Source organism: Ooceraea biroi, chromosome 5 (assembly GCF_003672135.1).
Source record: "Ooceraea biroi isolate clonal line C1 chromosome 5, Obir_v5.4, whole genome shotgun sequence".
Lineage (NCBI taxonomy): Eukaryota > Metazoa > Arthropoda > Insecta > Hymenoptera > Formicidae > Ooceraea > Ooceraea biroi.
The window spans coordinates 5,522,207-5,549,073 of record NC_039510.1 but is presented as its reverse complement, the minus strand read 5'-3'; the positions used below and the strand labels follow the sequence as shown (position 1 = coordinate 5,549,073).

The 26,867-nt window shown below is 40.8% G+C and overlaps 8 protein-coding genes across 13 annotated transcripts in view; 4 read left to right on the top strand and 4 right to left on the bottom strand.

The window, feature by feature from the left end:
• The first annotated feature begins 106 nt into the window (after nucleotides 1-106).
• On the top strand, nucleotides 107-1,218 carry LOC113561985 (39S ribosomal protein L52, mitochondrial). Its single transcript, XM_026969734.1, has 4 exons — nucleotides 107-306; nucleotides 483-546; nucleotides 799-931; nucleotides 1,006-1,218. The coding sequence occupies exons 1-4, from the start codon at nucleotides 261-263 to the stop codon at nucleotides 1,174-1,176; spliced, it is 414 nt and encodes a 137-aa protein (XP_026825535.1). The 5' UTR covers nucleotides 107-260; the 3' UTR covers nucleotides 1,177-1,218.
• Nucleotides 1,219-1,342: 124 nt separating this feature from the next.
• LOC105287568 (odorant receptor Or2) lies at nucleotides 1,343-6,525 on the bottom strand. The gene is made up of 7 exons (XM_011353182.3): nucleotides 4,991-6,525; nucleotides 4,340-4,609; nucleotides 2,842-3,310; nucleotides 2,457-2,556; nucleotides 2,199-2,318; nucleotides 1,721-1,876; nucleotides 1,343-1,549 (listed from the first exon to the last, which is right to left on the bottom strand). The coding sequence occupies exons 1-7, from the start codon at nucleotides 5,013-5,015 to the stop codon at nucleotides 1,496-1,498; spliced, it is 1,194 nt and encodes a 397-aa protein (XP_011351484.1). The 5' UTR covers nucleotides 5,016-6,525; the 3' UTR covers nucleotides 1,343-1,495.
• A 105-nt stretch (nucleotides 6,526-6,630) lies between these two features.
• On the bottom strand, nucleotides 6,631-9,968 carry LOC105287567. Of its 4 annotated transcripts, none has more exons than XM_011353177.3 (4): nucleotides 9,515-9,968; nucleotides 8,762-9,375; nucleotides 7,304-7,460; nucleotides 6,631-7,189 (listed from the first exon to the last, which is right to left on the bottom strand). In XM_011353177.3, the coding sequence occupies exons 2-4, from the start codon at nucleotides 8,894-8,896 to the stop codon at nucleotides 7,035-7,037; spliced, it is 447 nt and encodes a 148-aa protein (XP_011351479.1). In that variant the 5' UTR covers nucleotides 8,897-9,375; nucleotides 9,515-9,968; the 3' UTR covers nucleotides 6,631-7,034. The 4 variants fall into 4 exon arrangements, with proteins under 4 accessions (XP_011351479.1, XP_011351480.1, XP_011351481.1 ...); XM_011353178.3 differs by having other exon boundaries at nucleotides 9,687-9,968; XM_011353179.3 differs by having other exon boundaries at nucleotides 9,707-9,968.
• A 69-nt stretch (nucleotides 9,969-10,037) lies between these two features.
• Nucleotides 10,038-11,851, top strand: LOC105287569 (proteasome subunit beta type-5). Its single transcript, XM_011353183.3, has 5 exons — nucleotides 10,038-10,220; nucleotides 10,542-10,698; nucleotides 10,781-10,993; nucleotides 11,079-11,312; nucleotides 11,384-11,851. The coding sequence occupies exons 1-5, from the start codon at nucleotides 10,077-10,079 to the stop codon at nucleotides 11,500-11,502; spliced, it is 867 nt and encodes a 288-aa protein (XP_011351485.1). The 5' UTR covers nucleotides 10,038-10,076; the 3' UTR covers nucleotides 11,503-11,851.
• Nucleotides 11,852-12,109: 258 nt separating this feature from the next.
• LOC105287572 (death-associated protein 1) lies at nucleotides 12,110-15,247 on the top strand. Its single transcript, XM_011353186.3, has 3 exons — nucleotides 12,110-12,328; nucleotides 12,572-12,671; nucleotides 14,088-15,247. The coding sequence occupies exons 1-3, from the start codon at nucleotides 12,271-12,273 to the stop codon at nucleotides 14,245-14,247; spliced, it is 318 nt and encodes a 105-aa protein (XP_011351488.1). The 5' UTR covers nucleotides 12,110-12,270; the 3' UTR covers nucleotides 14,248-15,247.
• Nucleotides 14,855-17,394, bottom strand: LOC105287570 (MICOS complex subunit MIC13). Of its 2 annotated transcripts, none has more exons than XM_011353184.3 (3): nucleotides 17,218-17,394; nucleotides 16,991-17,150; nucleotides 14,855-15,726 (listed from the first exon to the last, which is right to left on the bottom strand). In XM_011353184.3, exons 1-3 carry the CDS (start codon nucleotides 17,271-17,273, stop codon nucleotides 15,541-15,543), a joined length of 402 nt encoding a protein of 133 aa, XP_011351486.1. In that variant the 5' UTR covers nucleotides 17,274-17,394; the 3' UTR covers nucleotides 14,855-15,540. The 2 variants fall into 2 exon arrangements, with proteins under 2 accessions (XP_011351486.1, XP_011351487.1); XM_011353185.3 differs by having other exon boundaries at nucleotides 17,260-17,393.
• A 103-nt stretch (nucleotides 17,395-17,497) lies between these two features.
• Nucleotides 17,498-20,908, top strand: LOC105287573 (E3 ubiquitin-protein ligase RAD18). 2 transcript variants are annotated; one of them, XM_011353188.3, is made up of 7 exons: nucleotides 17,498-17,902; nucleotides 17,990-18,068; nucleotides 18,153-18,683; nucleotides 18,794-19,046; nucleotides 19,132-19,192; nucleotides 19,267-19,962; nucleotides 20,086-20,908. In XM_011353188.3, exons 2-7 carry the CDS (start codon nucleotides 18,019-18,021, stop codon nucleotides 20,481-20,483), a joined length of 1,989 nt encoding a protein of 662 aa, XP_011351490.1. In that variant the 5' UTR covers nucleotides 17,498-17,902; nucleotides 17,990-18,018; the 3' UTR covers nucleotides 20,484-20,908. The 2 variants fall into 2 exon arrangements, with proteins under 2 accessions (XP_011351490.1, XP_011351489.1); XM_011353187.3 differs by having other exon boundaries at nucleotides 18,134-18,683.
• A 111-nt stretch (nucleotides 20,909-21,019) lies between these two features.
• Nucleotides 21,020-26,867, bottom strand: part of LOC105287577 — a 107,886-nt gene continuing 102,038 nt past the window's right edge. Inside the window, exons 8-12 of the mRNA XM_011353198.3 lie at nucleotides 26,304-26,470; nucleotides 25,166-25,777; nucleotides 24,278-24,453; nucleotides 23,884-24,033; nucleotides 21,020-23,676 (exon numbers count right to left, since the gene is read on the bottom strand). Coding sequence (XP_011351500.1) covers nucleotides 23,557-23,676; nucleotides 23,884-24,033; nucleotides 24,278-24,453; nucleotides 25,166-25,777; nucleotides 26,304-26,470 — 1,225 coding nt within the window. The 3' untranslated portion in view covers nucleotides 21,020-23,556. The remainder of the gene's footprint in view (nucleotides 23,677-23,883; nucleotides 24,034-24,277; nucleotides 24,454-25,165; nucleotides 25,778-26,303; nucleotides 26,471-26,867) is intronic.

Below are 26,867 nucleotides of genomic sequence, written 5' to 3'. Positions count from 1 at the left end.
ACATTCTGTAAGTCAAATATTTAATAAAATATAATATCGTCACGATACAGATGAGAAAAGATAAGTACAGGAAGTGCAGCTAAAAAGAACATGTGTTTTACGTTGGTATTACTGAATTAATACAGAAACAGTTGCGGCAATGTTCAATGTGCAACACACGCCTATAAACATATTAACCTAAAAATACAGTGTAATGTAATAAATACCGCAGAGTATTAAATTAATATTGTCATCGAGTTAACACAAAATCCTTATTAAACATGGTGTCCGTAGCAGGAGCGATATTTCGCGTCAAGCGACACATAAGTTAGTACTTACCTCAAAAATAAAAAATTAAACATGGTTATGATTTTGTTCCACTTGTTATTTACCAATTTCATACGCGGAACATTACACATATTTTCTGGAACATAAAATTCATTATTGATGTAAGTTATTATACGAGAACAAGCACCAGTATTTTGTATTATCTGTGATTGTAGATTACGGTGTCATGGTTAACGGATTTCATCAATTTTGTGCGTTGAACCATAAGTGGAGGTGGAGGTACAATTCTTTCTAAAAAAATATTTCTTTCTTAACATAAAGCATGAATGTACATTGCTCTAAAAGTGATAATATAGTAAAATAATTATATCTACATTTATTTACATTAAAAAATATTAAAATAAATAACTATTATATGAGAGATATGTTATTGATATGTTCTACTGCAATATTATTAATGAACGTTCTAAAGTTAAGATGAAACACGGTTATTATATATTATTCTGTAGTTTAATTAACCCATTTCTTCAGGCAGGGGTTAACAAGCAATCCAACTACGTTCGGTCCCCTGACAAATCTACCGGATTATTCATTTAAAGATGGCAGGCCCACACCACTTGGAACAAGACAAAAAACAAGGATGGACACGCAGAAGCAATACGCAGTACGTAAAATTAGCTGGAGTTTATTTTATGAATTAATTCTCCCTGTATCTCTTATTCGTGTTGTGATTTGTAGGAAAGAATTGTTAAATTAGTGTCGGAGATAGATTATGCGGTCGATAGGCATGCTCGGCAGCAAGAAGAGGAGAAACGGGAGAGGCAACGAATCCTTGATAGTAAACTAAAACCCAAAGGTGATTTACTGCTTCAAGAGAGTAAGGTAAAAAAAAGTAGTTCTTCTAATTGAAAAATAATATATCTACCTGAATAAATGTCGTTGTATAATATATACTTTTGCATCTGCCTTATCATTATCATCTTCCTATCTACGTGCGATCGATAATTTGATAAAAAATCGATAGTTGCAAACGTGAAACAGAAACTTAAAATCTAATTCCGATGAAACACGTGATTGATAAAGGAAATAATGTATTTTTAATATGTTACATACATTTTCGCATATAACACATTTATATGCTCATATAAAACACTTCCAACTCACTCCTCCATGAATATGATGGTGTCGTGCTAAAATTGACTACTAACTTACTCTAATTGCACCATCGTTAATTTCGATTGGCAAGTAATACGGATACGTAGCCCGCCGACGTTTTTAGTATCTGAAACATTGGTTTTATCATACTAACATGTCGTAAAAACTAGAGATTTAAACGAATAACGATGCCTCGGGACAAATTGATTATTAAGAAGTCGTAAAATGCACTCTACGTCATTAACAATATTATTTCCTGATAATTCATGAATGATTGTATATTGTATATTATACTCACGTTGCAAAACGTGGCCATCGTCATCGGAAACGTCTTTCCCGCCGTAACGTGGAGTGGTTTGTTCGCACGCAGCATCATTAGTGTTAAGTTTTTCGCTTTCTTTGGCTCCAAAGTGTACCACATGTATTCGTACGTAGCGTGGTGAACTTTTTCACACTGAGAAAATATGATTTACACATAATTCTGACTGCGAAAAAGTTAATTCGATCGAATAGAATATATTCAAATCATATCATAATATATTATAGAAAGATTGATCTTTATTGATTACTTTGAAAGTACTTATATTAATTAAGCTCTAATGCAAACTAAAATTATTTAAATATTTTAATAGGCAAATTATTATACAATATATTATACAATTCGGATGATGTAATGATTCACGGCAAAAACTAAGTTACGAAATTTATTTTTTAATCGATATAATTAATTAACATTGTACGTTATTGTTGAAGCTATTATCCATTCTTCTACCTACTTGTGACACGAGAAGTTCGCCGACTGCACAGTATAGACACATGTGCGTTAAAACGGTCACACTAGCAGCAACGAAATTAACAAATTGCATAACTGATAATTGGCCTCCTTCTTTCAAAACCTTTGGATATCAAATTGGAATTTCCTTTATACTTTAACATCATTAATGCATTTTTTATAAATACATCTCATGATCTACATTCCGTTATTCATAATTTAAATTCAGATTGTACATTTTTTTTAGTAAAATCACACTTACATTAATTATTAGAAATCCATGAAGACAGAATAGTATGCCAAATAAAAATGTCAGGCCGAGCAGCATTAAATTAAATGTATCATCAATTATTTCAATGGATCTGCAATTGCGGAAGGCAGAAATTGAAATTTCGCACGATATTTGCAAACTGCATGATCGATATTGATCATTTACACGTTTGTATAAATTAGTAACGTTACTTAACAATTCTTGATAGCGATAATTATTATTTCTCGAAACTATTAAATAAATATTATATACAATATATGTTATAAGCTACAATCGTGAATTAGAAATTTTTAGAAAACTGCGTCAACTTTTTATCAAAGGCAGATTAAGTGCCGGCCGTGATCCACATCTAAACTCGAAACTCGCTTGCGGGAACCTGATCAGGCGGATGTGATCTCTGACGTTGTACTTCAATGTCGCTTTAAAGTCCGGATCTCTCCTCAAGTTCCGTACTCGCAGGTGCAGGTTCTCCATCTGGCCGCATATGTGCAGCATCAGCAGTCCGAGGAAGTTGTCGACCCCGGTGTAAGATATACCGGATATAGTGAGCGCAATCCCTTGTGCCAGAAATGTCAGCTCGAATTGCGGGCTCCTGGTTACGTCGTGCAGGTAGTACGTCTGAATTGGCAAGGGTCTACCGGGATCCGTGAGATTTGTCACGAGCCTCAGACTCATACCAAGAGACGAGAAGCCGAGGCCGAACACCAGCGTCAGGAGTATCAGGACGCCACCGCATATAGCGAGTATGCGAGTGGTCTTGGCACGTTTCAGCATTACGTCTCGCTCCTCCTTCATCTTCGCCCTCATCCAGTCCCTCGCGATCATGTCGATCAACGGTGACAAAGCTTGATGGGTGCACCCACAGAAAAGATTTCTGGACTTAATGCTATTACTCTTTAATCTATCATAAAATAAGATCGCTATAGCGACAATCATATTTATTATTGAAAAGAAGCATATTTTAATCTTGAATAGAAAATTCGAAAATCTAGATTAAAATAATCTTGGTGCTATCTCATTAATTTTCTCAGAAGGATTTAGATAAAAATTTGTAGCAAGTTCACAATATTCTTGATTTAAGAATATTGTGAGATCTAAAAGACATCTTATTCTATTCTTGTAAGAGAATTTGTAGAATCTGCACAAAACGGCCAATATTTATGTGTTGTAATCGAAAATCGGGAAAGTGTTTCTGTGTATTTCTGTGTTTCTGTTATTTACAATGATTAAGTGCAATACTCTACAAGAAATATTAAAAAATATGGAAATGTCTTATCTCGAATCTTATTTCTCAAGTAAGTATATTGTATATACTTACTTACATTTCCACATCTTTTAATATTTCTTGTAGAGTATTGCACTTATTCATTGTAAATAACAGAAACACAGAAACACTCCCGATTTTCGATTGCAACACATAAATATTGGCCTTACTATAAAGTGGCGCTAATGTCAAATTATTCTACATACAAAAATATATAAGCATAAATTTGTATATGTTACTCTTGTCTCAAGACAGTAAGACAATCTCATTTAATTCGAGAGAGAAGAATAGAAATTACTGATTTAAATTAAAAATTGTTTTATTTTCATATTTTTTATACTTGTAATATGATTAAATTAGTCAAGAATATTTTTCGTCTTGTTATCAGAAATCCTTTCTGAGGGTGTGGAATTATAAATAAGTTCCAAAATTTAGATCTTACAACACATCTTCGTATTTCTCTCGCGCGAGTTTATTGGGAAATTGATATACTTGTTGTCGTATAGTTTTGGGAATCTCGAGAAAATTCGAGAGTTCGCGAATAAATTATCGAATGGTATAGTGAGGGCAGGAACTAAAAGAAATAAATAACTTATTGAGTAATACGTACCTGCTCTGTTACTCCACATGATTGCAACTTTCAATATCGTGATCAACAGACAGAGAGTGAACTGCAAATTATCTATCATCAGCATCATGTCGCCCCATACCCGTATCAGTGACATTATGGCCGGTATTGTCAGTACGAAGACCAGCGTGATCGCATTGAACAGCAGTTGAAATTTCGACGATAGTTTCTCGCGTGCCTTCTCGCTGTTCTGCGGCCACAAACCGACGAATTTCAGCATGCGGCGATTCAGACCAATTGCCCATTCTAGATCTATATGCAGTCAATTAATCAAATATTAAAATACATATTAATATCTTCTATCCAAATATCACTTTCAAGTACAATACGTAATTTCTCACATTTCACAATGTAATATATCAAAATATAAAAAAATTAATCAATTGCGTTTAAGATATTCCAGAGATAAACACTTTTGAAATGTTAATTGTACGGGATAGTTGGAATCAAACTGAAGACGTTCAGACCTCTCGTATGATTAATTTCGATCAATTTTATATAAGATTTTGTGATCACGCACTCAAGAAATCGAAGAAAATATTTTTTAGATATTTATATTTGATGCAATAATTGCACTACTATATAAAGGCTATTTTGCGCTGTTTATTCTGGTAACGAGAAGATAGCTAGTACCATTGTAGTCGTTTGAACGATCCATGCCATTCGTCAAAGGGGTACTGTCTTCCTTCGTCAACGATATTGTCCCCACCTTCGAGATATCATTTTATCACGCATGTCGGCGAAATTCTCGCAAAACTTGCGAGGGTACGCTGCACCGTCATAAATATTGCAGCGGTCAGAATGAGTATATGCACTATAATCGTCTCGTCGACGTGCCCATCCGACGAAAGGGGTCGATGAATAAATTACGATGGCGAAGAGCGCGCGAAACGAGCATTCGGAGTTCACCGACACCGGCGAAACGTTTACCTTCGTCGTTTCCCTTTTTTTTCCTCCTATTTCGTCGCCGAAGACCGATCGTACATGGAAAGCCGTGTCCCGTGCACATGAGAAATTTCTTACGTTTATTACGAACTGCGACGGCACGAGCAGACGAGCTGGGCCGTTGAAAGTTTCAGAGGCGCGCGTGCAGAAAATGTGCAGTTTGTCGGACTTTTTTTGCGTTGCTACGAAGTTCCGCCGTCGTAGATAATTGCCGTTTGTTGAACACTTCGATTATATATGCATTATTAACGAATCCTCTGAGCTGTGAGACCGTTTTCATCGGGATAATTGGAGCGCAGAGCGAGGACGATGGCGAAAGAATAACAGTGACGATTGTTTATTAGCAGTGCAGTGTTAATCTAGATAATGAATAAAAAGGAGTGAATATAAATAATGGTAATAATAATAATAATGTATAACTTGCAGCATAAATAAGATGCGTTCAAAATCGAGATGTTCAAAGTGAAGAAATCGGATGCGTGCCGCTCTTACATTATTCTCGGCTGTAAAAAGAGGAGTATAAGGATACGTTCCCGCGACGAAGTAATTACATTATATTATAGCAGCAGAGTTAAACGGAGGAAAAAGGACTCGCGAGAGCAAAGTCGCGATGATGCTCTAATGAGCCCGTTCGACAGGATAATGTTTTGGTGTACGATTTTATTTAGTTGTTAAGTGGCCCGCTTACGAGCTCCCCTCGGCTCGTACGAGGGAGCAAGATGAATTTTACGACTGTTCACTATCGCTCGATCCGATTCAGAACGAGAATCCGTATCGATGCAGGATGCATCTTAAGTATTTTCCTGCTCGAGGTTTAAAAATATCACAAGGAAAAATATATTTAAGTATGAAACTTCCCACGAATCTGGTCCGTTTTGCGTCATTGGGATTGCGGATGCAAAGCAGCCAGGATCCTTTACGAGATCTTGGAGGAAAAAGGATCAATTCGATTGCTCGCACTCTCGAGTTTCGCATTCTTCTTCTCCTCGTATTGTCGATCGTGAATGTTTTGATTACATGCTTGTTTTTAATTTTAAGACCGCGGCACTTGTTACAATTTATGCCATATACTGGATGGTGTTCATTCATTAATTATGATGATGGTCGGCTTCACGGAAAAACGAGCATATCACGTACAACACTGTGAAAATTGCGGTAATCATCCGCAAGATTTGTATTTGCCACGCGTGGCGATGCCGTACGTGAACCGCATGTGTAAAAGATTTGTCCAGACGCTCATTACGCAACATCACTCACGTGTCTCGCTCTTTCATGAATGATGCTTACGTGCACGGAGAATTGGGACATTGACGCACAAGATCACTGATCAATGATGAGCCAGCTTTTATTTTTACATTGGTAAAAGAATTTTAGCAGTAAAAGTAGTTGTGTTATAATAATCGATACGGATGAAAAACAATTTTTTCTGATGGATTGCGATAGAGATATGTCTGTTAAAGATTGATAAGATGTAAGCCTTGATATGTAACTGACCTATCGATTGGCTTTCTATTTTCGTATTATAGCAGGAGGGAAATTGTTATCACAGCTGTGAAACCTAAAGCTCTGCGACAAGCAAAAGTAAAATTACAATTCTCCTTACTTTTCTATCATGAATGCACCAGCTATAATGAGCGCTACTTTTCTCCTAAGATAAGAAAGCTTTTCAATTACATGCATTTTGCATTAAAAGAAAATCATTATTAAACAAAAGATAGTACTTGGGCAGTGTTTAATGCGCCGCTACGACTATCGTGAGGTAGGATTTCGTGTTGGGAGAGGCGCGGATGTTGATATTGCTCCTGGACGATCCTAGGCTGTTTGATTCACCGCATGTCACCGCGTAGCTGCCGTTGTCATTCACCACGCTGACGTAATGGATGATCCCTGATAAAAAGAAAGAGAAATGTGCAAATATAAAATCAAAAATATTAATAACGTTTCATTTATTAATTAAACTAAGTTACAAAAAGTTCTGTGACACGATACTATTCTTTTTACCATTAGTAACAGACATCGTCAGAGTACTTGAGGCGATGGTGTTCGATGGATTGTTGAACTCGACTACGCGGCGGAAAATCGTCTCGTCGGAGTATCGTCTGCCGAGCTCGAGATTTCCGATGAATCCATTACTGTACACTTCAGGCGCCAGGCTTTTCTGTGTGAAAACACATGGAGCTTTCTTTAGTACATAGTGTCTGACAATATCATAGCAAATACAACAAAAAAAAAAATTGTTCTTCAATATCTTTTTCTGGATTGTGGAAGATGAGATTTCACAATCTACCTCAATATTCCAGCGAAGAACGCCGGATAAATTTTTAATAAATTTTCGTATCGTAAAAGCTGACAATTGACGAAAAATTATATTTAATTTCTGTACACACATACTACTACCCAGTAAGCAAAATGTGTGCAATCTGCCAGCAGATTGGCAACAGATTACTGCAGAAGTCGATAGCAAATTGGCATCCGTTATGTCCGCATTAGGATAGTGATCTGCCAGCAGAGCCTGCTAACAGACTCTGACAGCAGATTGGCGGCAGAAACCGAGCAGGATCTGTTAACATCTGACGGCAGATTGACAGCAGAAACCGAACAGAATCTGCAGCTTTTGGCCATTCATATTTACGATATATTAAAGCATGTGTTTACTTTTAACACACTATAAATTGGCATTTTATATTATCATGTGTTAAAAGAACGCATTTGTTTGTTTGTTAAATTAAAATACATTTGGCTTGATGTGTCTTTCTGACAGTTCGTTGCATAATCTCTCTCTTATTGTTAATTTATTCTAATCTGAAGTCCGAATTTTGCTTTCGAACTTCAGATTGCTTGTGGCGTGCGTGAACTACATGGACGTTGTCTATGGGAGCCTCTGTGCCGCAAGTGCAACAATTTTCAGAAAAATTAATATTATCGTGCCAAGGCGCGTATATTAACTTATATAACTGTTAGGCTAAATCTTAACATCGAGTAAGAACTCAACGTGTGCACCGCATAGCGGTGCGGAGCGAAAACACATATTCATAGCCGTGTAAATTTGAATACTGTCAAAAGCTGCAGATCCTGTTCGGTTTCTGCTGCCAATCTGCCGTTAGATTCCGCGTGCGCAAATCTTGCTCGGTTTCTGTCGACAATCCGACTTCAAGCCATGTTTGCAGATTCTGCTCGGTTTCTGCCGCCAATCTGTTCTTAGATTTTGCGAGCAAGCTCTGTTGCATTTCTGGCACCAATTTGTCGAATTAATCGTTAATAACAACTTCTGTATCAAATTTGTTGTCTTTTGGCTGGCAATAGTTGATAGCAGATAGTTAGCATCATCTGCTTTCGGCAGACTTGGCTATCTGGGTACATACACATATTATATATTCCCAAAGTTTTATTTCAAAAGACACGTCGTAAGAAACATCTCAAACTACGCAAGATATTTTTACAAAATTATGTACGACTCACCAGTGCGGTTTTCGGCACGACGTCCTCGTCGGCAAATTCGAGTTGGATATTCTTGTTGTTGGACAGGTCGATCGCGCGGACCGGCAGCAGGAGTGCCAGGACCGTGAGGAGCGTGATGACGATCATGCGGGCCATCGTACCGGTGCGATGCGATTTGTGCGGGATGCGAGGCGCGTCCGTTTCTTTTATAGGACGCTCCTCGAGCGCGCCCGGTCAAGGTGAGCCTTGCCTTATCGGTGCACGCGGTTACTTTAATGATTTCTCCATCGCGCGGCCCTAACGCGCGATCCTCCCCCGTGGAATACAAATAAGGGAAACGCAAGCGAGCAATGGATGAACGGACGGGGCCATCATACGTGAAGCCGGTTCGTCTGGTTCGTGGGGGCCGTATCCGGACGACGAATTCTCAGCGATGACCCTCGAGAAGCTCCAATGTCAGTTGTACATTGATATTCAAGTCGAATACTCGAGGCCACGATGTTTCGATGAACACATGCTTGGGCAGGGAAAAGCACACTGTTCCTTTTTTGTTAGATTTGTGGCAGCTGTCGAGTAATCGAATGAGCGAAGGAAAAAGAATGAGCTTGTAGATCTGAAGTCTGGGATGCTCAAATCTGTGAAGAAAAATTTACTCCGTATTTTCTCTGAGACTGTTGTAACAAAGAATGATGTGCTAAATGATCCAATATTAAAAGACTCTCTTTGCATCAAGATGTGGTTTTATTTAAAAATTTTATTTGATTTTAAAATAACCTTTTTCGCTGACCACTTTCTGCATATATACAAAAGTTCATGCTTGTATCAAAAAGGAGTTAACCTTAAAATTGAAATCCAAAGAAAGAAGTATTTAAATGTTGTTGTTAACAACAAATTTTTATATTAAGAGTTATTAGTACGCTCTACTTATAATTAAAATTTCATTTACTATGTTTTTACGAGTCGTACTATAATTTGAAGGATAAAGCATTATTTGCCACTGAATATCATTGTTTGCAAATAAAAAGATTAATTCAACTCATTGCTGAAATACACTATCTAAAAATAAAACGTTTCCTCATTTGCTACTGCAAATTCTACTTAAAAATAAAAGAATGTTTTGTCTCTCTTTCATCATTGAGTCGTACTACTCGAAACAAAAGTTTCTCCTGCCATATCATCGAGTTATACTACCATCTCATTTTTAAGTGGAAGACGATGGAGGCTCGTAGCGGAATATTTTAGAACTAATATTAGGAGTCGGAGACGCGTGCGCTCTCTACAGCGATAAGATGAAACTGAGACTGACGATGACGAGCAGTCGTCAGTAAGGTTAAAAATGGCGCTCGCTGAGGTTTGTGGTATCAACTCCGTCGTTGATTTTGGCTATTCGCGAGAGAAGAATAAAATTGACGATGAGATCGAGGGGTACACTAGAAATTTCACCAACAATCTTCAGTTGGCCGTGCCGCCGTTCGTGAATGTAAGTATGCCAGATGCAAATGTGCAGTATCATGCGATGGTTTGACGTATAGGCTGCAACAAACTGCACAGTTATTAAACGAGATGAAACAAGTGCTTTGTTATCGTCACAGTAATTAGTAATAATAATAATAATCAACAACGTTAATGTAGAGTTTTCTTTCTAAATTCTCTCTCCGTGCTCAAGTGTTATCGTTCATACGTTAATAAGAGAAAAGTATCCTCAATTGATATCGATCAATTGATTGTTAAATTGAAATTGATACTACGTTTTGCCTGGAAAATAGCGAGCTTAGCTTGGCAATCTTTTATGTATTTCTAGCCAGCTGAAACTCTTGGCCGTATAGCTCAAGGCACCGACGAGACTGGAAAGCACTTGAAAATCAAATTCGATCATGGGACCACAACTTTGGGTTTCCAGTACCAGGGTGGTATCATCCTGGCAGTGGATTCACGTGCAACGGGAGGGCAATTCATTGGTAAGGCTTATCGCGTCTCATCTCGGCTGACATGAAATTGTCTATAATAAGAACAAACTGATATTATCATCTCACTCTTCAGGTTCATCTAGCATGAAGAAAATAGTAGAGATCAATGATTATCTCCTCGGCACTCTGGCTGGAGGTGCCGCTGACTGCGTCTACTGGGACCGCGTGCTGGCGAGGCAGTGCCGCATGTACGAACTCAGGAACAGAGAGCGTATCTCGATCGCGGCGGCGAGCAAGCTCATGTCGAACATGATCTACAATTTCAAGGGAATGGGATTGAGTATCGGTAAGCTACTCGCATGGCGACTCGCATAAATTCCATGTGTGCCGTACACGGGACGAGGATTTACAGTACGCATGCAATCCTGCAGGTATGATGCTGGCTGGTTGGGACAAGCGTGGTCCCGGGCTTTACTACGTCGACTCGGAGGGCACGCGCACCCCTGGCAAGGTCTTCAGCGTGGGTTCCGGGTCGGTGTTCGCGTTCGGTGTGCTGGACTCTGGGTACAGGTGGGACCTGACCGACGAGCAGGCGTACGAACTCGGACGGAGATCGATCTACCACGCGACGCACAGGGATGCATACTCGGGCGGCATCATAAGAGGTCGGTTATAAAATAATTCCGCGTTTCTTCGCGATGTTTGCAGTGTCTGGATATGCGTTTTCCTTTTGCAGTCTATCACATGAAATCGACCGGCTGGGTGCACATCTCCGACGAGGACTCCAAGGATCTGCACTACGCGTATCACGCTGAGAAAAAAGCAGCTAAGGCAGAACCTAGCACTTCCTCTTAGATGTAACGTACACGTTCTAGACAGATTAATATGTTCATGGAATAAATCAGAATAAAAGATGGTTTCTACTTGTGTAATTTATAATAAATCATCGTATCTTGATTCCGCGTCTCTTTCATTGCGTTACATTCTTTTCGAGCGCATAACTTTAATGTTCATCGGCAAAATATGTATTTGATAGATAAATTAACTGATTATCTGTCGTATAACTTGTATATTTTGCTTTAATCTTGTTCAATATTTAATTGCACTCGAAATTTTCTAGTAAATAAGGCAACGAACAGTCCAAATGTAAAAACTGTAATGTCCATATCTCTCGGCGTGAAATAAATTCACACTCTTAGATACAGCTGCGCGTGTTTAGCACATCATTAACTAATTATATCTAATAAACGTAAAATATTTAAATACGACTGCAACTAATTAAGTCAATTTAGTTGATACACAACTAACATAAACGTGCTTAATTTAATTTTCCTACATATTCTTTATCATATGTGATATTCGCGACAAGAGGAGGGATAGCGAGAGGGGACAAGCGATATCGGCGTAGAAGCATCCCCTCTCCGCGCCGTGACGCGTCTCGGCGGGTGCCGCCGCTGTATCGCTAGCGGATCGGCGGAAAAGAGAGAGCGCGCAGTGTATGTGCGTTGCGTTGCGGTTGCGGACGAACGAACGAACGGCGAGGCGGCGGTATCTGGCCGATACTCTTCCATCAGGAATACTCAATCGACAGCGCGGACGAGTCTGACCGACGGTCACGACGAGATGTCGAGCGGAGCGGACGAGTGCAAGCTGGAGCTGAAGGCTGGGCATCCGCCGGCAGGTTAGCGCCCGATACGTACATGCACCCGGCCGTATACGTCGCGAGGAAACGCGGCCCGGCCCGGCCCGTGGTTACTGCGTCGATTCGCGATGTCGCGGGGCGGGCGGGCGAGCGGGGGATCCACCTGTCGATCGCGATTCGGCCCAAGGTCGGCCTTTCGTCCGCGCGATTCTCTTCTACTTTGCCTTCTTTTTCTTTAACACCGCGCCGCGCGGTTCTCCACGCGGTTCCGCTCTCTTTCAGTGAAGGCGGGCGGCATGAGGATAACGCAGCACAAGACGCCGAAGGACGAGCGCGAGACGAAGCCCAGTAAGGACGTCGAGGAGAGCAAGCCGTCCAGCAGGTAGATTGATAGATCTGCGGTCTATTAATATTCGCACGACCTCGCTCGCATCGCGACGCGTGTCGCGTCGACGTGGTCAGGATGCTCGTCCTCCGACGCGGATTTCATGATCAGTCGCAATTCTACGAAGACGCGTGGAGAAGCATCTCCGGCGTAGCAGCTGGTTGCACGCGGCGATGGCGACTCGCGTGCAGGGTCGGATTTAAGCGAACGACGAGCACGGTTGTTGAAAAATTGCCGAGAAATCGATCACCTAAGCTCGATCAATTGATCGAATTTTAATAGGTCGGATAGACGTGCGGTCCAGTGTCTCAGCTTCGTCAGATTTTATCACTCACCGCGCTAGAATGTCTAAAAAGTATTAATAACGCTAATCGTTTTGGCATTATCGATATTTCTCTTTCAGAGGAAGAGCAAAAGTGCATATACATATAGATATCAGCATCGTCAATCGATGAAACGACTGTTTCCGATTGAGTACGCTTGTATCTTCTTGTAATTATGTTCCTTTGTTCCTTCCGTATGTTTTACAATCGCGTTTTATTATCGCTCACTCCGAGCGGGACGAGTACGCCGATGCATTCATAAATCCGATCCTGTTCACGATTTCTCGAATGTATTTCTATAAATTTGAATAACTCTCCATGTTTTTAAGCACGAGGCGAAAAATTGCGAAACACGAAGAAAAAGAACTCACGCGTTTCCGTTCTGATTAATCCATTCCTGTCCGTCGCCAATATACTGTTGATAAGCAAAATTATCTGCGTTTTGTGCATTTACATAACACAAGGTTACGCAATTGAAAATAAACGTGGGTTACATCTGAAGAAACATTTGCACAAAGAGAATCAATTTATGTGTTTCTGCAAAAGCGCACGACACAACTGAACCCGGAATAATTGGAAGCTTAATAATGCCGCACGAAAACTTTCACAGAACTTCTGCAAATAATTTTGTATTAAAACGAATGATCTTAATTTTCCTCGCGCAAGAAGCCGTAATACACATTCGCTTTCGAGATAACTTCTAATTCGGCGGCGTTAATCACTGTTTGCAGCGATAGCGATAGCAGTATCGTATATAGAGATACTTGCGCTTAATAGTGCATCGACATCTTTACTTAATCCGTACTAAACACCGCAATTATCACTGCTGTGCTATACTCGGTATCACTTACGATAATCAAGAAACCAAGCAGCACGATTCTCCAGATATAAATAAAAAAAATACGATATGTATTGCAAAAATATAGCAGAAGCTTCAGAATTATCATTTCGCAACCGATTAACGTCGCCGATGTTTCTTGCAGATGCTTTCAAGATGTTGCGAAAGCAAAAGCAGAACATCTAGGCCATCATAGGCCTCTATCCTCTCTAAACCATCTATGGAAAACTAAAAGCTTAATTCTGGTTGCAGTCCGCCGAAGACGATAATGATCAGCGGCGCCCCGGCCAAGGGAAACGCAGATTTTCCGCCGGAGGCTGTGCAACACTTCCACGAGAAGCCTACACCGACGCACGACGCACGGCCGGCGCATTGTTCACGTCCCATCATCATCCAGCAGCCCAGGAAGTGAGCCGCACTTCTCGAGAGCGTACCGAATTGGCGGGCCACGGTCCGCAGAGTCATTTCGTTGAGTTTATGAGAAAGAAGATTATAATTATATAAATATATATATATATATATAAATCTATATATGGGAGATAGGTATATATACAGCGTACTTAAAAACAGAAACAAATTTTTATGGGGACTAACTGAAGAATTTAGACGTTGCGGCGCTCGATTCCTTAACCGATCCGAACGGGGGTTCCTTTTTTTTAAAGAGATATACGCAATAAAAATAACATTTTAATTTCCTACTTTCTACCTTTTAAGTTTCTGACTTCTCCGCCTAGATAGATTCGCGATTGCACAAGCAGCGGAAGCACAGTGTGCCGAGTTCGTTCCTGGGGACGAACGAGACTCGTGCGACGGTCGGTTGAAGAATCGAGGGAGCTCGATTTCGCGCGTTGGGGGCGTCCAGCCGCATCGCAAGAGATACTATATCGTTGTTGAGAAACGAGAAAAGAAACGTTTATTTTTTTGGGACGCGATTTCTGTATCGGCTGTATTTAACGAACGGGCTTTCGCGAGTTTGTATTTCGACTCGTTATCGGCACATCTTTATTTTATTATTCCTCTTTCTTTATTGCGCTAGAGCCATCATGTTTTCTTTTGCCGTAGATTACGCAATTACATTATTACGATTATAAATATTAGCGTAACATAGACATCACGCTTTACATGATCACTGTTTTTCGGGGACCAGTATGCATCGCGACTCGTGACGGAGCCCTTTTATCGTTTACGTTTAGCCGCGCCTTCACACGACCTCACATGTTTCCTTTTGTCCTTTCTTTTTACATTCGTTTGACAATAGGATAGGAATCCGTAGTTTTGAATTTCAGGGAATCGAGATATTATTCATTAATATAAGTGTTTTCAAGCGTGTAAGCGTCGAGCGAGACTCGTAGTTGGCGACAGTTTGTACAACTATTTGAGAGAGAATAAACATTCGTATATGTACAAAGCCCACTATCTTGCGTTTTAATTATCCTATCTGACTCGTCAGAATCCTTACTAAGAGTATTGATATACTATCGATAGCTATCGGCCCTTCTCACGGCAGCTTTAACGTGTAACTTTGCCAAAATATTTATTTGTACACATATACTATAAATTAATAAAACAGACTAAGAAGAGATGATTAACAATGTACGCAGATGTATGAGTCAACAAGACCTGAATAAAAGGCAGTAACAGCTCTACTGATACTCGATTCTGGTACAGTGCTCGCCTAAAATCCACAGTACAGTATCAGGAATCGCTATTGATTTTTCTCGGACACGCTCTGTTGCTCGACGTAAGTCATCACGGTGTTCGAGATCGTCTGCATGCCGTTGGTCACATGGGTCGGAGTCTCGGACAGGAATTTCATGCTCGCCATGACTCCCTTATTCCACGACGATCTCATGATACTGGAAAGATCGCTGGTACTTGGCAGCGGTGGTAGCTACACACGACAATTTAATGACACCTTTTTCCCCTAAATAATCACCTATCTAAAAATAGCTAAAAAGGGGCACAATGCAAAAAGCATAAAATAAAGAGTTTTTTTATATCATTGCACGTGTAAATTTAAATATTTAGAGGAGAATCCCCTATTATGAGATATGCTCCTAATATGAGATAATGGGGTTTCTGCTAAACTAGTGAGCACCATCTGTTAGTTCCACCATGAACTTATTACTCTTGGTGTAAAATGTATTTAGTGAAAAATTCATTGTTCGTTATTGCGTTTAGCTTTTGCAAGAAACGGTTTGTGAAATTGTGAACATGTCAAAGGAACTTGAGGTAAGTCTTTAAACCTTGTTTATTATATAATAAAGAAATGGTTGGCAATAAATTCAGTATGCAATGATAGAGTAGAATCGTAGTAACAGGAAAATACGCAATTTGTTGAATTGCTTAATTGTAGAGGTTAGATTTCATGATCGCGGAACCGCTAGGCGTGTGGCTCGTATGAGATATTCAGGATACTCTTAATATGAGATAATTATTGCTCGAATATGAAGATTATGTAGTGTAATAAAAAGAAAGAAAATACTACTTAAGGTTAAAGAAAAGTTAATACGAATTTATATTACGAATTTTTGTGTATTTAATTTTTATAGAATCTGACTATGGAGGTTAGAGATACGAGGAAGCGTCGACAGTGGAATCGTGAAGATTTGGCGAAGGCTGTGGCAGCAGTATTTTTATAAAACTATCTAATAAAGTTTTTTAATTGCAATACTGATGTATTTTGCACTTTTAACACCGATTTCTCGAGGTATCTTATATTAGGAGCACACTTTCTCGATCCTGCGTAAAGCTCTTTTTTCACATTTTTTTAATTTTCAGAAAAAATAATATTTAAATTAGATTTTTCATTTCACCAACTTAAAGCTTATTAAATTCTCTTCAAGATAACGTATTACATTTTTAAATTCTGCCTATAGATTTCCTTACATTCGGCAAAATCGATATGGTATCTCATAATCGGGGACTTTCCTCTACATGTTCACATCATTCAAATATTAACATTAGCTATCAAAATCAATTTTTAATTTTACTTGATTACTATTCGATAATTAAGCAACAATCGTTAACAATCGGATCATTCATTGTCACTTTTCGTCGAATTCAAAGTTCAAAATCGAACGACTCAGTTTAAATTAAATGTGAATCCAAACGCGCTACGTATTGCTAACCTGACACTCAAAAATGGGACTCACCTCGCTCACGACTTCCTTCGGGATATTGTCCTTAACGTAAGGCGCGATGTTATTGTACATCCTTCCGTACAACTGCACAGTGTCCTCGGACTTGGACCACAATCCCTGCTGGATGCTATAGTAAACCATTCCGCCCGCGAGGGAGGCTTTGACGGCGAACCTGTGGACATTAACCTCGTCGTGACACATTGCAAATCATCGCGGAGCGATGTGGCGGCTGCGAGTACCATGACAACGTGTTCTCTCTAATCCTCAGCGAATGTACTAACCGCACGATGCCCATTATTCGGTCAGAAATTACTCCAACGGGTGAATTCGATGCGAAATGCGACAACTCGACTCACACACGCTCGCCTGACACGCACATGCGAGAATGCGGCACTCGCATGAAGTTGGGCACGAGCCGCACGTTTGATGTGGTCGATCAGTCGATGTCCTCGAGAGCGATTCGAGATCGGGTTAACCTAACGCTATGCGTTCTATTCGCGCACGCGCGTTCATGCGGTGCCAGTGCAGCGCTAGCAGACTCGGGGAGTGGTGTTCGATATTGTCCAATTTTTCATTTTCGGTTTCCTTTGTGTTCTTTGTGACTATTTGACCCATTGAAACCTTTCGGAGCCACTCATACCTGAGTCCGTTCTTGCGGTGTGATTTCTTACAGTGCGTTGTTGCGCACCGCGCCAAACTGCACCGAGCTACGTCAACGAAAACCGCATTATTGTTAGTGGTTGAATGAAATTATCTTTTTTTTTCCGTCAGTCGTACGCACGTTTTCCTATTAATATTGTGTTAAAATCATGAAATGTTGACTGAAAGTATGTGAAAGTAAGAACGCAACGTTCGGGATTATATTGAGGCAACACCTTAACCCCGAGATTGACGATGTGGCCGGCGGAATATGTGGGTTTAAAGGTACTTTTCACGAAAATGACATCGTGAGGTTTTGCGCGCCCGATGATTACTCGCTACGAGGAATTAATGTTAAATTCTTTGTTGCAGCATATCGAGGAATTACTTACGTGTGGGATATGTTACGAGTACATGGACACCACCGTTGTAACTTCGTGCTCGCACAATTGTGAGTGATTCTGCAAAATGTTGTTTGTTTGTTACATGCCTGTTACGCATCTTCCACAATTGCAGATTGTTCCCTGTGCATCAGAAAGTATCTGCATTACAAGACGCAATGCCCGACCTGTTCCGAGGAGACGTACGAGAAAGATTTACGAAAGAACAAGATCCTGGATGAGATCATTGAACAGTACTTGAACGTCAAAGAGGAGCTTGAGAAAACATTTCGTGCGGAGAAGACACCAACCGCAAGAGATAAGAATTCAAGAGCCGAGTGTTGGCCGAACAGCGATGAATATGAGAAAAAACAAGTCGCTTCCAACACAGACGAGATGTTAAATAAGGTTTCTGATAGTCCAGTGTTAGGAGGTGGTACATCATTAGGTGTGCCAACACCTTGCGGGCGAAAGGATCATCAGCAAGATGCGTCTACTCCCAGCACCAGCGCAGACCTTAAGATACCATCAATGTTTACACCCAAGAGTAGAAAGGGTTTTCGAAACGAGGAGAATTGCCAAGTGGTGACATGTCCAGTCTGCAGAGTAGACGTGCCTCAAAGTAACATAAATAAGCACCTGGACGATTGCTTAAAAAGGGATCATGCAAGGGCTCAACCTGAAAAGTATGTAATATTAAACTTGATTATTATCTCTTCAGTTTGTTAAAGAGAAAATTTATCTTAAAAGTTTAATCTTTCCTGAAATCTTTACTTGATTTCTTGCCAATTTGCAGCGATAAACCAAAACGTAAACCACTGCCAAAGTTAGTGTTAAGTTTAATGAAAGACAACGTGATACGAAAGAAACTGAAGGAATTAGGCTTGTCGTCTCAAGGAGACAGGAGAGCACTAGAGAGCAGACTGCAAAAATACACTGTTCTTTATAATGCGGAATGTGATAAAGCTAGACCGAGGCCTGTGCCGGAGTTGATTAAACAGTGCGAAGAGGAAGAGAGTTTGGAAAAAAAATTACAAAAACCGTCCAATGTAAGTACATAGTCGCACATAATTGTTCTATATATTTACTCTTACAATTTCCTCTCATGTAGGTATTATATTACATTTTTTTCAGAGACTGAACGTTAACAGACATACAGAGCACAATGTTCTAGAGCAACAGAGAAAGAAGTATCGTACGTATCTCTAGGTCGCTTGCAGATTGTAACGCAAGCAGTAGAAATCTGAATTTTCTTCTTTTTATTTCCAGTAGCCGACAATAAAGACAGCTTCAATCACTTGATCGCGAGGATAAAAATGCACACCGATAGTCCGCGAAAGTTGCCCGTTAGGCGCAACATATTGAGCGGGAAGAATCCCGGCGTGCCGTACAAAAATTGCGTCGCGAGTAACAGTCCGACTAGCGAGAAGAGCGACTTCCTGTCTTTCGAATCCGGCAATTCTCGCGTCGACGATTCGGATTCTAACGCGTCGTGCTCCTTGCAGACGTACTCCAGCGAACATCCCACGAATTTCTTGACAGTCGAGTTGTCTTGCTCGTCCAATGATTCCGACCAATGTGCTTCCAACGACTCCTCGAGTCGCTCGCGTGAAGCTAGTCCACTCTCGTATGATACTGTTGTAAAAACGGAGATTATGGAGACTGACGAATCTGTTGAAGCTACTTTAATGCACGCAAAGATGACTTCCAGTTACTGGCCAAGCGAGCGTGACGTTTCGGAGGATAGATTGGCCGATGAAAAGGAGTCAATTCGCGAATTTATCGGAAGCGAATCTGAAAATAGGGAAAAAATTGCATTATCTGCGAAGAGGCGCAAACATGGTGCAACATACAGCCCGGAGAGACACGTTACACGTTCCGAATCGGAAGGTAGACGGCAAAATGATTCGCGCGATGAAGACTCGATTGTGGAAAACGGCGATGATGATATTCGAGGCGATTATGGTACGTAACGTATGCTTAAAATTAAAAGGAAATTGAATAAAATAGGATCTACTCTTGTTTCGTGAATTTTTGCCTTGCTGGAGCTTGATGGAAGCCTTTGTGAAAAAAGGTTGACTTTTGCAGAGAGATCGAGACGCGAGCAATTACACGTAAATCCGAAGGAAAAGTACGAATCCGGCGGTACAAAATTCGAGAAGGAAAATTTGGATTCATTGGACGAGAATAAAAAAGTTTGCGGTTTTCGTAAGCGAGAGCGTGAAATGACAATCGTGTTAAGCGACGATGAGAAGAACGGGAACAGATCGACGAGTATCAGAAAATCAGCCAGGCTTGGCCTCAGCGAGGCCAAGGGATTCAATAATGGGAGATTTGGTGAGGACACACGAAACGAGGAGGAGAAGCCACAAAGTGGGAAGGGACGATTGCGTGCAACTCGTTCGAAAAATCCGCGCGGTTCCGTGAAGGAAACTGTTAAATTGAAGAATGGAGTCAGCAAAAGAATGAAAAAGATAACAACGTAAGTTGAATCATAGAATTGCGATTGAGAATCAATTTGTATATTTTTTGTTGAAAATGGAAAATGCTATATAGAATATAACAGCGGAAGACGCTGAGATTTTTGATTAATGTACAGTCATATAATTTTGAATATTTGACTCTTGTTATAATAATATATTTTTACTAATAAACATAGTGCCTTTAATATATAAGAAAGACGAAATAATATTCTTTTTTCAAAAGATGAAGAGATAAGAGCAGAAAAATATATATGATAGAATCGTAATGTATGTTGTTATCGAACATCCTTCTGCTACTTTCATGCAATATATTTCTTAATTTTATACAATAATATATATTGTCATATCTGTCATTTTAAACAGACTTCTTCGCAAAAGAATGTGATTTATACTTGATTTATATTTCCAAATATATCCAGGATATACTGAAATACGCATAATATTCATCTAATAATTAAACATATCTGCAACCTTCTGCCCAACATTTTAATATAATAAACGTATCGACATTTGGTAGGAAAGATATCAGAATTTTTATCAAAGACATTAAATTTTATTGAATATTTTACACTATTCCAAACGGAGGGAAAAAGGGAGGCCAACAGTGGATGAAACGATCGACCGGCGCAAAGTCGACCAACTTACGTATCTTGGATAACCATAAACGCTAACAATAATTTAATGAGCACGACGCGCGTAATGTCAAAATATAGCTACCCGTCTTTAACGATCACTCGCAACGGATAAAATATCTGCCTTTGATATTACGCAACTTTGATATTAATACACTTTGGTATCGATTTATACAATTATACAGTCAATTCTATGTACACACGCACGCGTGCGTGATCCGTTCTGATAAACTCTGATAAACTCGTCTAACTTTGTTAGATTTGCAGGCGCGCTAACTACCGTAAATGAAACGGCTCTATCACATTCATTACATATCGTTCTCATCTAATTCTACTTAACATTATATCATTACATTATTATATCATTACAGTCCGCATGAAATCTTACAGTCGAAACCTTTTCCTCTCAGCTTGTGAGGCGCGTTATTACTACAGGAACGAGAAATCCTCTTCATATTCGGCAGAAACGTCGCTAAAGACGAAATTCGCGTATCTTAACGAACTCTTACGATCTCCCGTAGAGACTTGCTTTGTAGAGCAAAATAGTCGACGTTTCTCCTGCGAGTTTCTCATTTCTCCTCTGCGCGGCTAGAAAATGATCTCTTCTTTTTTTTACGCGCGTAAAATATCATCTTCGCGCGAATCCACGGTTGACAGCAGTCTCTGTTCCACCGCGGTATGGCATCACGCGAGGTAGTTGCTCGAAACGCTGAAACGTATGTATGTGCTGCAGATGATTCTATCTAAACTTCTCCGTCTCGGCGTGCGATCATCGGGCTTCTCTCTACAGCGGGAAGATCAAAAGCGTTGGACTTCGTGCGAGACGTTACGCTATAAGTAGCTGTCCGTCGCGGTTCATTTCACCGCTCGATTCGTCAACGATTCGAATTAGCGACGCTTGTTCGTGGCGTTCAGGATTGTCTTTTTGACTTTGATTCGACGAGCGACTGAGGAGACGGTGTCTCTGAGGAAGCGAGATACTATCAACGGTAAAAAGATCGCCGCCGCCGTAACAAAAGGCCAATTAGTCTCCTATTACCTAGCTCCTATTACCTAGCCTACGTGGAGAAATTTCCTGAAAATAGATTATCTCCCCCGCTCGGGCGCGAAGAAACTATGTCGCGCTCCTTTTTATCACACGCAATTTTAAGTATCAATCTGCTGCAGATTCTCGCCTAATTATGGACGAAGTTAAGTTAAAGCTGAAGTGTGGAAATTAGCTGCCCTACACGACGATCTTGCCCCGCGCGGGATTAATGCGCGCGTGAGATCAACTGATTCAGCTTTATATAAATTCGCGATGTATAGTACATAAGTCAAGCTCTTTCTACATTCATCTCCTTCGCACAATTCTTACCTCTTTGTTCAATAATTATTGAATACATAATTTACGAGGATATGTAGGATCAACTACAAGCTCTCTTAGACTTAGCTCTCTTAGAGTTTCTTCTGCTTTCTCAAGAATATCTTTCAAGAGTATCTTTATATATATGTATACATACACGCATATCGCAGTTTCATAGAAAGACGAGATCGCCTCCGCAACGGAAAAACAATGTGATTTACGTTCCATCAAATCTCGTCTCGCAATATTTCCTAATCTCACATTTTGATTTGCCCTTTGATTCTCGAATTTGCTGCTGAAGCGCGCGTTAATATCGTAAGAGAATACAACAGGCTTTTCGAGAGTATTACGTGATCGGGAATCATCATTAACGGGCGCCTTGAATGAGATTCAAGATGTTTCGACTATTCTACAATTAATGCGCAACTCAGGTTGCCAATTCAATTATGTTGAAAGCTCTTCTCCGGGATAACAGCCAATAAATCACGTTAGAGTGCTGCAATTGCAGCGGACCTGAAGCCACAAATGATACAAGTTCGCAGCTGAACATTTGACGTGCCCTCTTGATTTCAAATCTTCGTGGTTTCCCTTGAGAAATTCTCACAGATAAACGGATATTCTTTCGAAGTCATTCTTGATGATCGTCAAATTTTTCTTATATCATTCTCTTTCTGGTCTTGCACTCTTTAAACTTAACCAGGACACCAAAGACGATCTTTTTCGCGCCGTCAGCGGTGTTCGCGCTGGCTCCTTGATAGAAAATATGATAAGATTATCTTGAGAAGATACTTCTTCTTTCTCACGGACGATCTTTCATCGTTACTCACAGTGGCGAATTTAGTTCTCGTTCGTCGCTGAAGATTTACGGCATCTATTGTGTCTTTTTTTCTTTATCTCGAGTATTTATTTCTTATTGATTATTCTTTTCTTATATATATTTCGTTGAAAATTATGTCTGGCTCGGTTTCGCGGTGCATCTCTTCTATACGTCAGGCTTCCAAATTGTCAAATCCATCACTGATTAGGCATACGTTGATCAAATCGTTCCTTTTACGGTTTTTTTATGTTTTAATTATTTCGATCGTGTACTAGATTTACGTCACGTCACGTTCTCTCGCTTGGACTTCCTCATCACAGTGATGCCTATCGAGCCACGTATTTTGCGCAACAGATCTATTATGTCAGCGGTCGACATGTGCTCCACGCTCTCCTCGTTAACCTGGCGCAAAAAGAGAAAAGGATTGAATTAAAAACGAATTCTACGATATTAATGTATTTTCAAAGTGGATACGAGCAGTCGTAAAATTCAAATAAATTCAAATAAAAGGTGACTCAATATTTTATCATACAACACTGATTTCTTTAAACTGATCAAGCAAGGTAGAAAATCAGATAACAGCTCAAGGAAAAGAAATACAAGACTCACCATCAGCAACACGTCACCCTGCTTGAGCCTGCCATCCTTGGCCGCGACGCTATCAGGATGCACGACCGATATTACCGTGCGATTTCCTTCTGGTTGCAAGCTGAAGCCCAGCCGGCTGTTCCACCCACGCGTCAGCTCCACCATGAACACCTGTAACAGCAAGAACGTGGATTGCGCAACATTGCGATGCAACATTCTCGCGTTCCTGATCGCGCGCTCCGACATAAAAACTAATGTATCCGACAATAAAATGAATGTACAAAAATAACAATGTACAGCTTTGTCATTTTGATAAGATGGGTCGTACGTCGATAGCGAAACCGGACTTCGAAACCTGCCCGCGTATCTGTCAGATACGCAGAGACGGAAATGCAACATGTATCGTGGAATTCACCTCGCTATCCTGCTTGACGTCTTCAGCGCCGACAACCGAGTCCGTGGTGTCCCTTCCGGCGTCCACCTGATCATGATCGGCGGCTTGATCCACTTCGTCGTTCGGAGCGAACATCACGCCCTTCCACTTCAGCAGTCCCTTGCTACCAGCTGGATCGTCCGTTCCCAGGATCTTCCCTGCATGACGTGACAAAAAAAATTGGAAATCGTCGGAGCGAGAGTAACGGCGATTGACAGCCGCGCGAATCGGTCGCTACTTTTGCGGCGGTGCGCACAGAGACTGTTATCTTATCTTTCTTTCTCTCCCTCCATCGGGACGGCTTTACGCCTTCAACGAGCGAAATAGCGCGTGATCGGCAGATCGACGTTTCTGCGCAAGCAGCAACGATCAATTGCCGAAAGCTCATCTTGCATTAATCGTCTTAAATTTATATTTTAAGAAAATGGAGCTGCTGAGTTTATAAGCTGATTACGAACTTTCTGCAGCTTTACCGCATTTCCGTAACGCGTAATCCTTATCCCTTGAGATTTGAGACTTAAGATCTGAGACATGGACTTGAGATCATTTAGCAGTAAATCTTTTAATATATACATCCACGTTTATGTAATAAATTTCAAGATTAGAGATTTATTAGCAAAGCAGGTTTCAATTCATTCAAGCTTGATTTAATTAATTAAGATATCAAAGTTAAGACTATTAAGATTAATTACGAATCAAGTTTCGCATGAAGACCAAACGAGTATTAAAACGAGCGATCTAACGAGTATGGGAAGCAAATAAATTAGCCAGAATCATTAATCGATCAAGACTTGATCCCATCAATTCACCCGGTTTTCCGAGCATAAAACGAAAGCGATGAGAAAACGCGGTATAAAATTACATAATTACCCGGTATGTCTTGATCGCTCGAGTGGGTGGCCTTGCTCTTGGGCACAGCCGGATCGCTGACGGCACCGCCACAGGCCGGATTGGCACTCTGATAGGCTGGATTCTTGTAGCTGAAGGCGGCGGTGCTGGTGCTGCTGGTGGACGACAGCACTGGCGGCATCGAGGCCGGCTCGGATGGCAGGTCGTTGTCGTGCTCGTCGCTTGACAGCACCGTCACGCTCCTGTCATCGTTGTAGCTCGGTTCAGCCAGTCGGCTGCGCTCTGCTTCGGCGAGGATCACGTCCTCGCCAGGATATTCCCCGTCTGAGTCGACGCTGCAGAACTGGAAATGTGGCTTACCCTGCGGCGCCGACAGATCCAGGAAACGTGGTCTGGCGACTGTTGCGTTGCAGGGCGTCATCCTCGACGTGCCGTCGCCGTCGCCGTCGCCGTCGTCGTCGCAGACGACGTAGAGCGGCGGCGGATCGATTATTATGTCGGTCGCGGGTGTGTTCGCCTGGGAATTGGTGATCTGCGTCCGCACCGAACACTGATCCGAGTCCGACGTAGTCTCCGCCTGGCTGGCCGTCGACGACGACGTTCGCACATCGTGCAACTTGCTCTCAGAGATCTCTGTGGAGAACGTAAACTTGTCATGAACAGACTTGTCATGGAGAGACTCGATGCTATCGTCGAGGGTCGTCATAATCTTCCACGATACCAGATAATTCCGGGAGACAAACATGCGGTCGTTACTTTAACGTAACCAGGAGGTCTCTGACGTAATAGCTTGTCACTGTTAATTCTCTCAATTTGTACCAAATTCCTTTCTCCTCTCACACAAGAGACGTATTTTGTAAATCGTGATTACCAAGGAACGTTTAGAAAAATTTATATCAAAGAATTGATAAATTATTATCAATTCTTGATATTCGTGATATAAGGATTATTATTTATTTTTATTGATATCAGATAAGATTTCCAGATTAATTTTCACATCAATTTATCGCGTTGTAATAATTAATTCGCTAATATTATCAAAATGATCCCTTTTGATTGACGTCGATTCCGCATAATTTTCCCGGTTTCACCGAAAGCCTACGTGTTACGTCAAAGCTGCTTACTCGTGCGTTTCTAATTAATTAGGATATGGCAATACCTTGATCCATCTCGGCAGTGGGAGTACGTGTGGCGAGTCGACGCAGTCTTCGTGGCGAATTGCATGATGCACCGGGCGATTGCTGCTTGCAACTGCTGGATCCGCTCGACGTACCGGGTGACAGTTTGCGAACCGCCAAATCGCACAACATATCCACCGCCTCTTGTCTGCGAGCGTAACGTGGAATACAAGAGTCATAACTCGTTGAGAGCATCGGTGCCGAATATATGGTGATCTCGATGTAAGATATTGTGAAACGAGCACAGACTCGTCTGTGTATCGCGTCTCGACACGATCCACGATCTTTTACCGGCAATATTCTTTCACTGATTTCAAACGGAAGGAATAAATTGATTCCGTATTCGATTATGTTGCTGAGGAAACCGATTGCGCGATACACAAGATTCCGGATACACAGCGTAAAGGAATATCCGCCAGAGATAGAGTCGAAATCACATTTGCCATATCAAATATTCTTTTATGGGTCGACGAATGAAATAGAACTAGATAACAGACTGACGACAAAGAGAGTCTCTCTGAATTTCCTTTAAATATTTATGCGCT

Coding starts and splice junctions, on each gene's coding strand:
- LOC105287568 (XM_011353182.3), bottom strand. CDS start 5,015: ATGGATCGTTCAAACGACTACAATG. Junction 2,557..2,841: donor GATCACATCCGCCTGATCAG/GTTCCCGCAAGC, acceptor CCGCAATTGCAG/ATCCATTGAAATAATTGATG. Junction 2,319..2,456: donor ATGGATTTCTAATAATTAAT/GTAAGTGTGATT, acceptor TGATATCCAAAG/GTTTTGAAAGAAGGAGGCCA.
- LOC105287570 (XM_011353184.3), bottom strand. CDS start 17,273: ATGGGCATCGTGCGGTTAGTACATTCGCTGAGGATTAGAGAGAACACG. Junction 17,151..17,217: donor AGAGAGAACACGTTGTCATG/GTACTCGCAGCC, acceptor TAATGTCCACAG/GTTCGCCGTCAAAGCCTCCC. Junction 15,727..16,990: donor CGAAGGAAGTCGTGAGCGAG/GTGAGTCCCATT, acceptor TGTCGTGTGTAG/CTACCACCGCTGCCAAGTAC.
- LOC105287572 (XM_011353186.3), top strand. CDS start 12,271: ATGTCGAGCGGAGCGGACGAGTGCAAGCTGGAGCTGAAGGCTGGGCAT. Junction 12,329..12,571: donor GGCTGGGCATCCGCCGGCAG/GTTAGCGCCCGA, acceptor GCTCTCTTTCAG/TGAAGGCGGGCGGCATGAGG. Junction 12,672..14,087: donor GAGAGCAAGCCGTCCAGCAG/GTAGATTGATAG, acceptor TTCTGGTTGCAG/TCCGCCGAAGACGATAATGA.
- LOC105287567 (XM_011353177.3), bottom strand. CDS start 8,896: ATGGCCCGCATGATCGTCATCACGCTCCTCACGGTCCTGGCACTCCTG. Junction 7,461..8,761: donor TCGTGCCGAAAACCGCACTG/GTGAGTCGTACA, acceptor GTTTTCACACAG/AAAAGCCTGGCGCCTGAAGT. Junction 7,190..7,303: donor GACGATGTCTGTTACTAATG/GTAAAAAGAATA, acceptor TCTTTTTATCAG/GGATCATCCATTACGTCAGC.
- LOC105287569 (XM_011353183.3), top strand. CDS start 10,077: ATGGCGCTCGCTGAGGTTTGTGGTATCAACTCCGTCGTTGATTTTGGC. Junction 10,699..10,780: donor AACGGGAGGGCAATTCATTG/GTAAGGCTTATC, acceptor CTCACTCTTCAG/GTTCATCTAGCATGAAGAAA. Junction 10,994..11,078: donor GGGAATGGGATTGAGTATCG/GTAAGCTACTCG, acceptor GCAATCCTGCAG/GTATGATGCTGGCTGGTTGG.
- LOC105287573 (XM_011353187.3), top strand. CDS start 17,873: ATGTGGCCGGCGGAATATGTGGGTTTAAAG. Junction 17,903..17,989: donor CGGAATATGTGGGTTTAAAG/GTACTTTTCACG, acceptor TCTTTGTTGCAG/CATATCGAGGAATTACTTAC. Junction 19,047..19,131: donor AATTACAAAAACCGTCCAAT/GTAAGTACATAG, acceptor CATTTTTTTCAG/AGACTGAACGTTAACAGACA.
- LOC113561985 (XM_026969734.1), top strand. CDS start 261: ATGGTGTCCGTAGCAGGAGCGATATTTCGCGTCAAGCGACACATAA. Junction 307..482: donor TCGCGTCAAGCGACACATAA/GTTAGTACTTAC, acceptor CTGTGATTGTAG/ATTACGGTGTCATGGTTAAC. Junction 547..798: donor AACCATAAGTGGAGGTGGAG/GTACAATTCTTT, acceptor CCATTTCTTCAG/GCAGGGGTTAACAAGCAATC.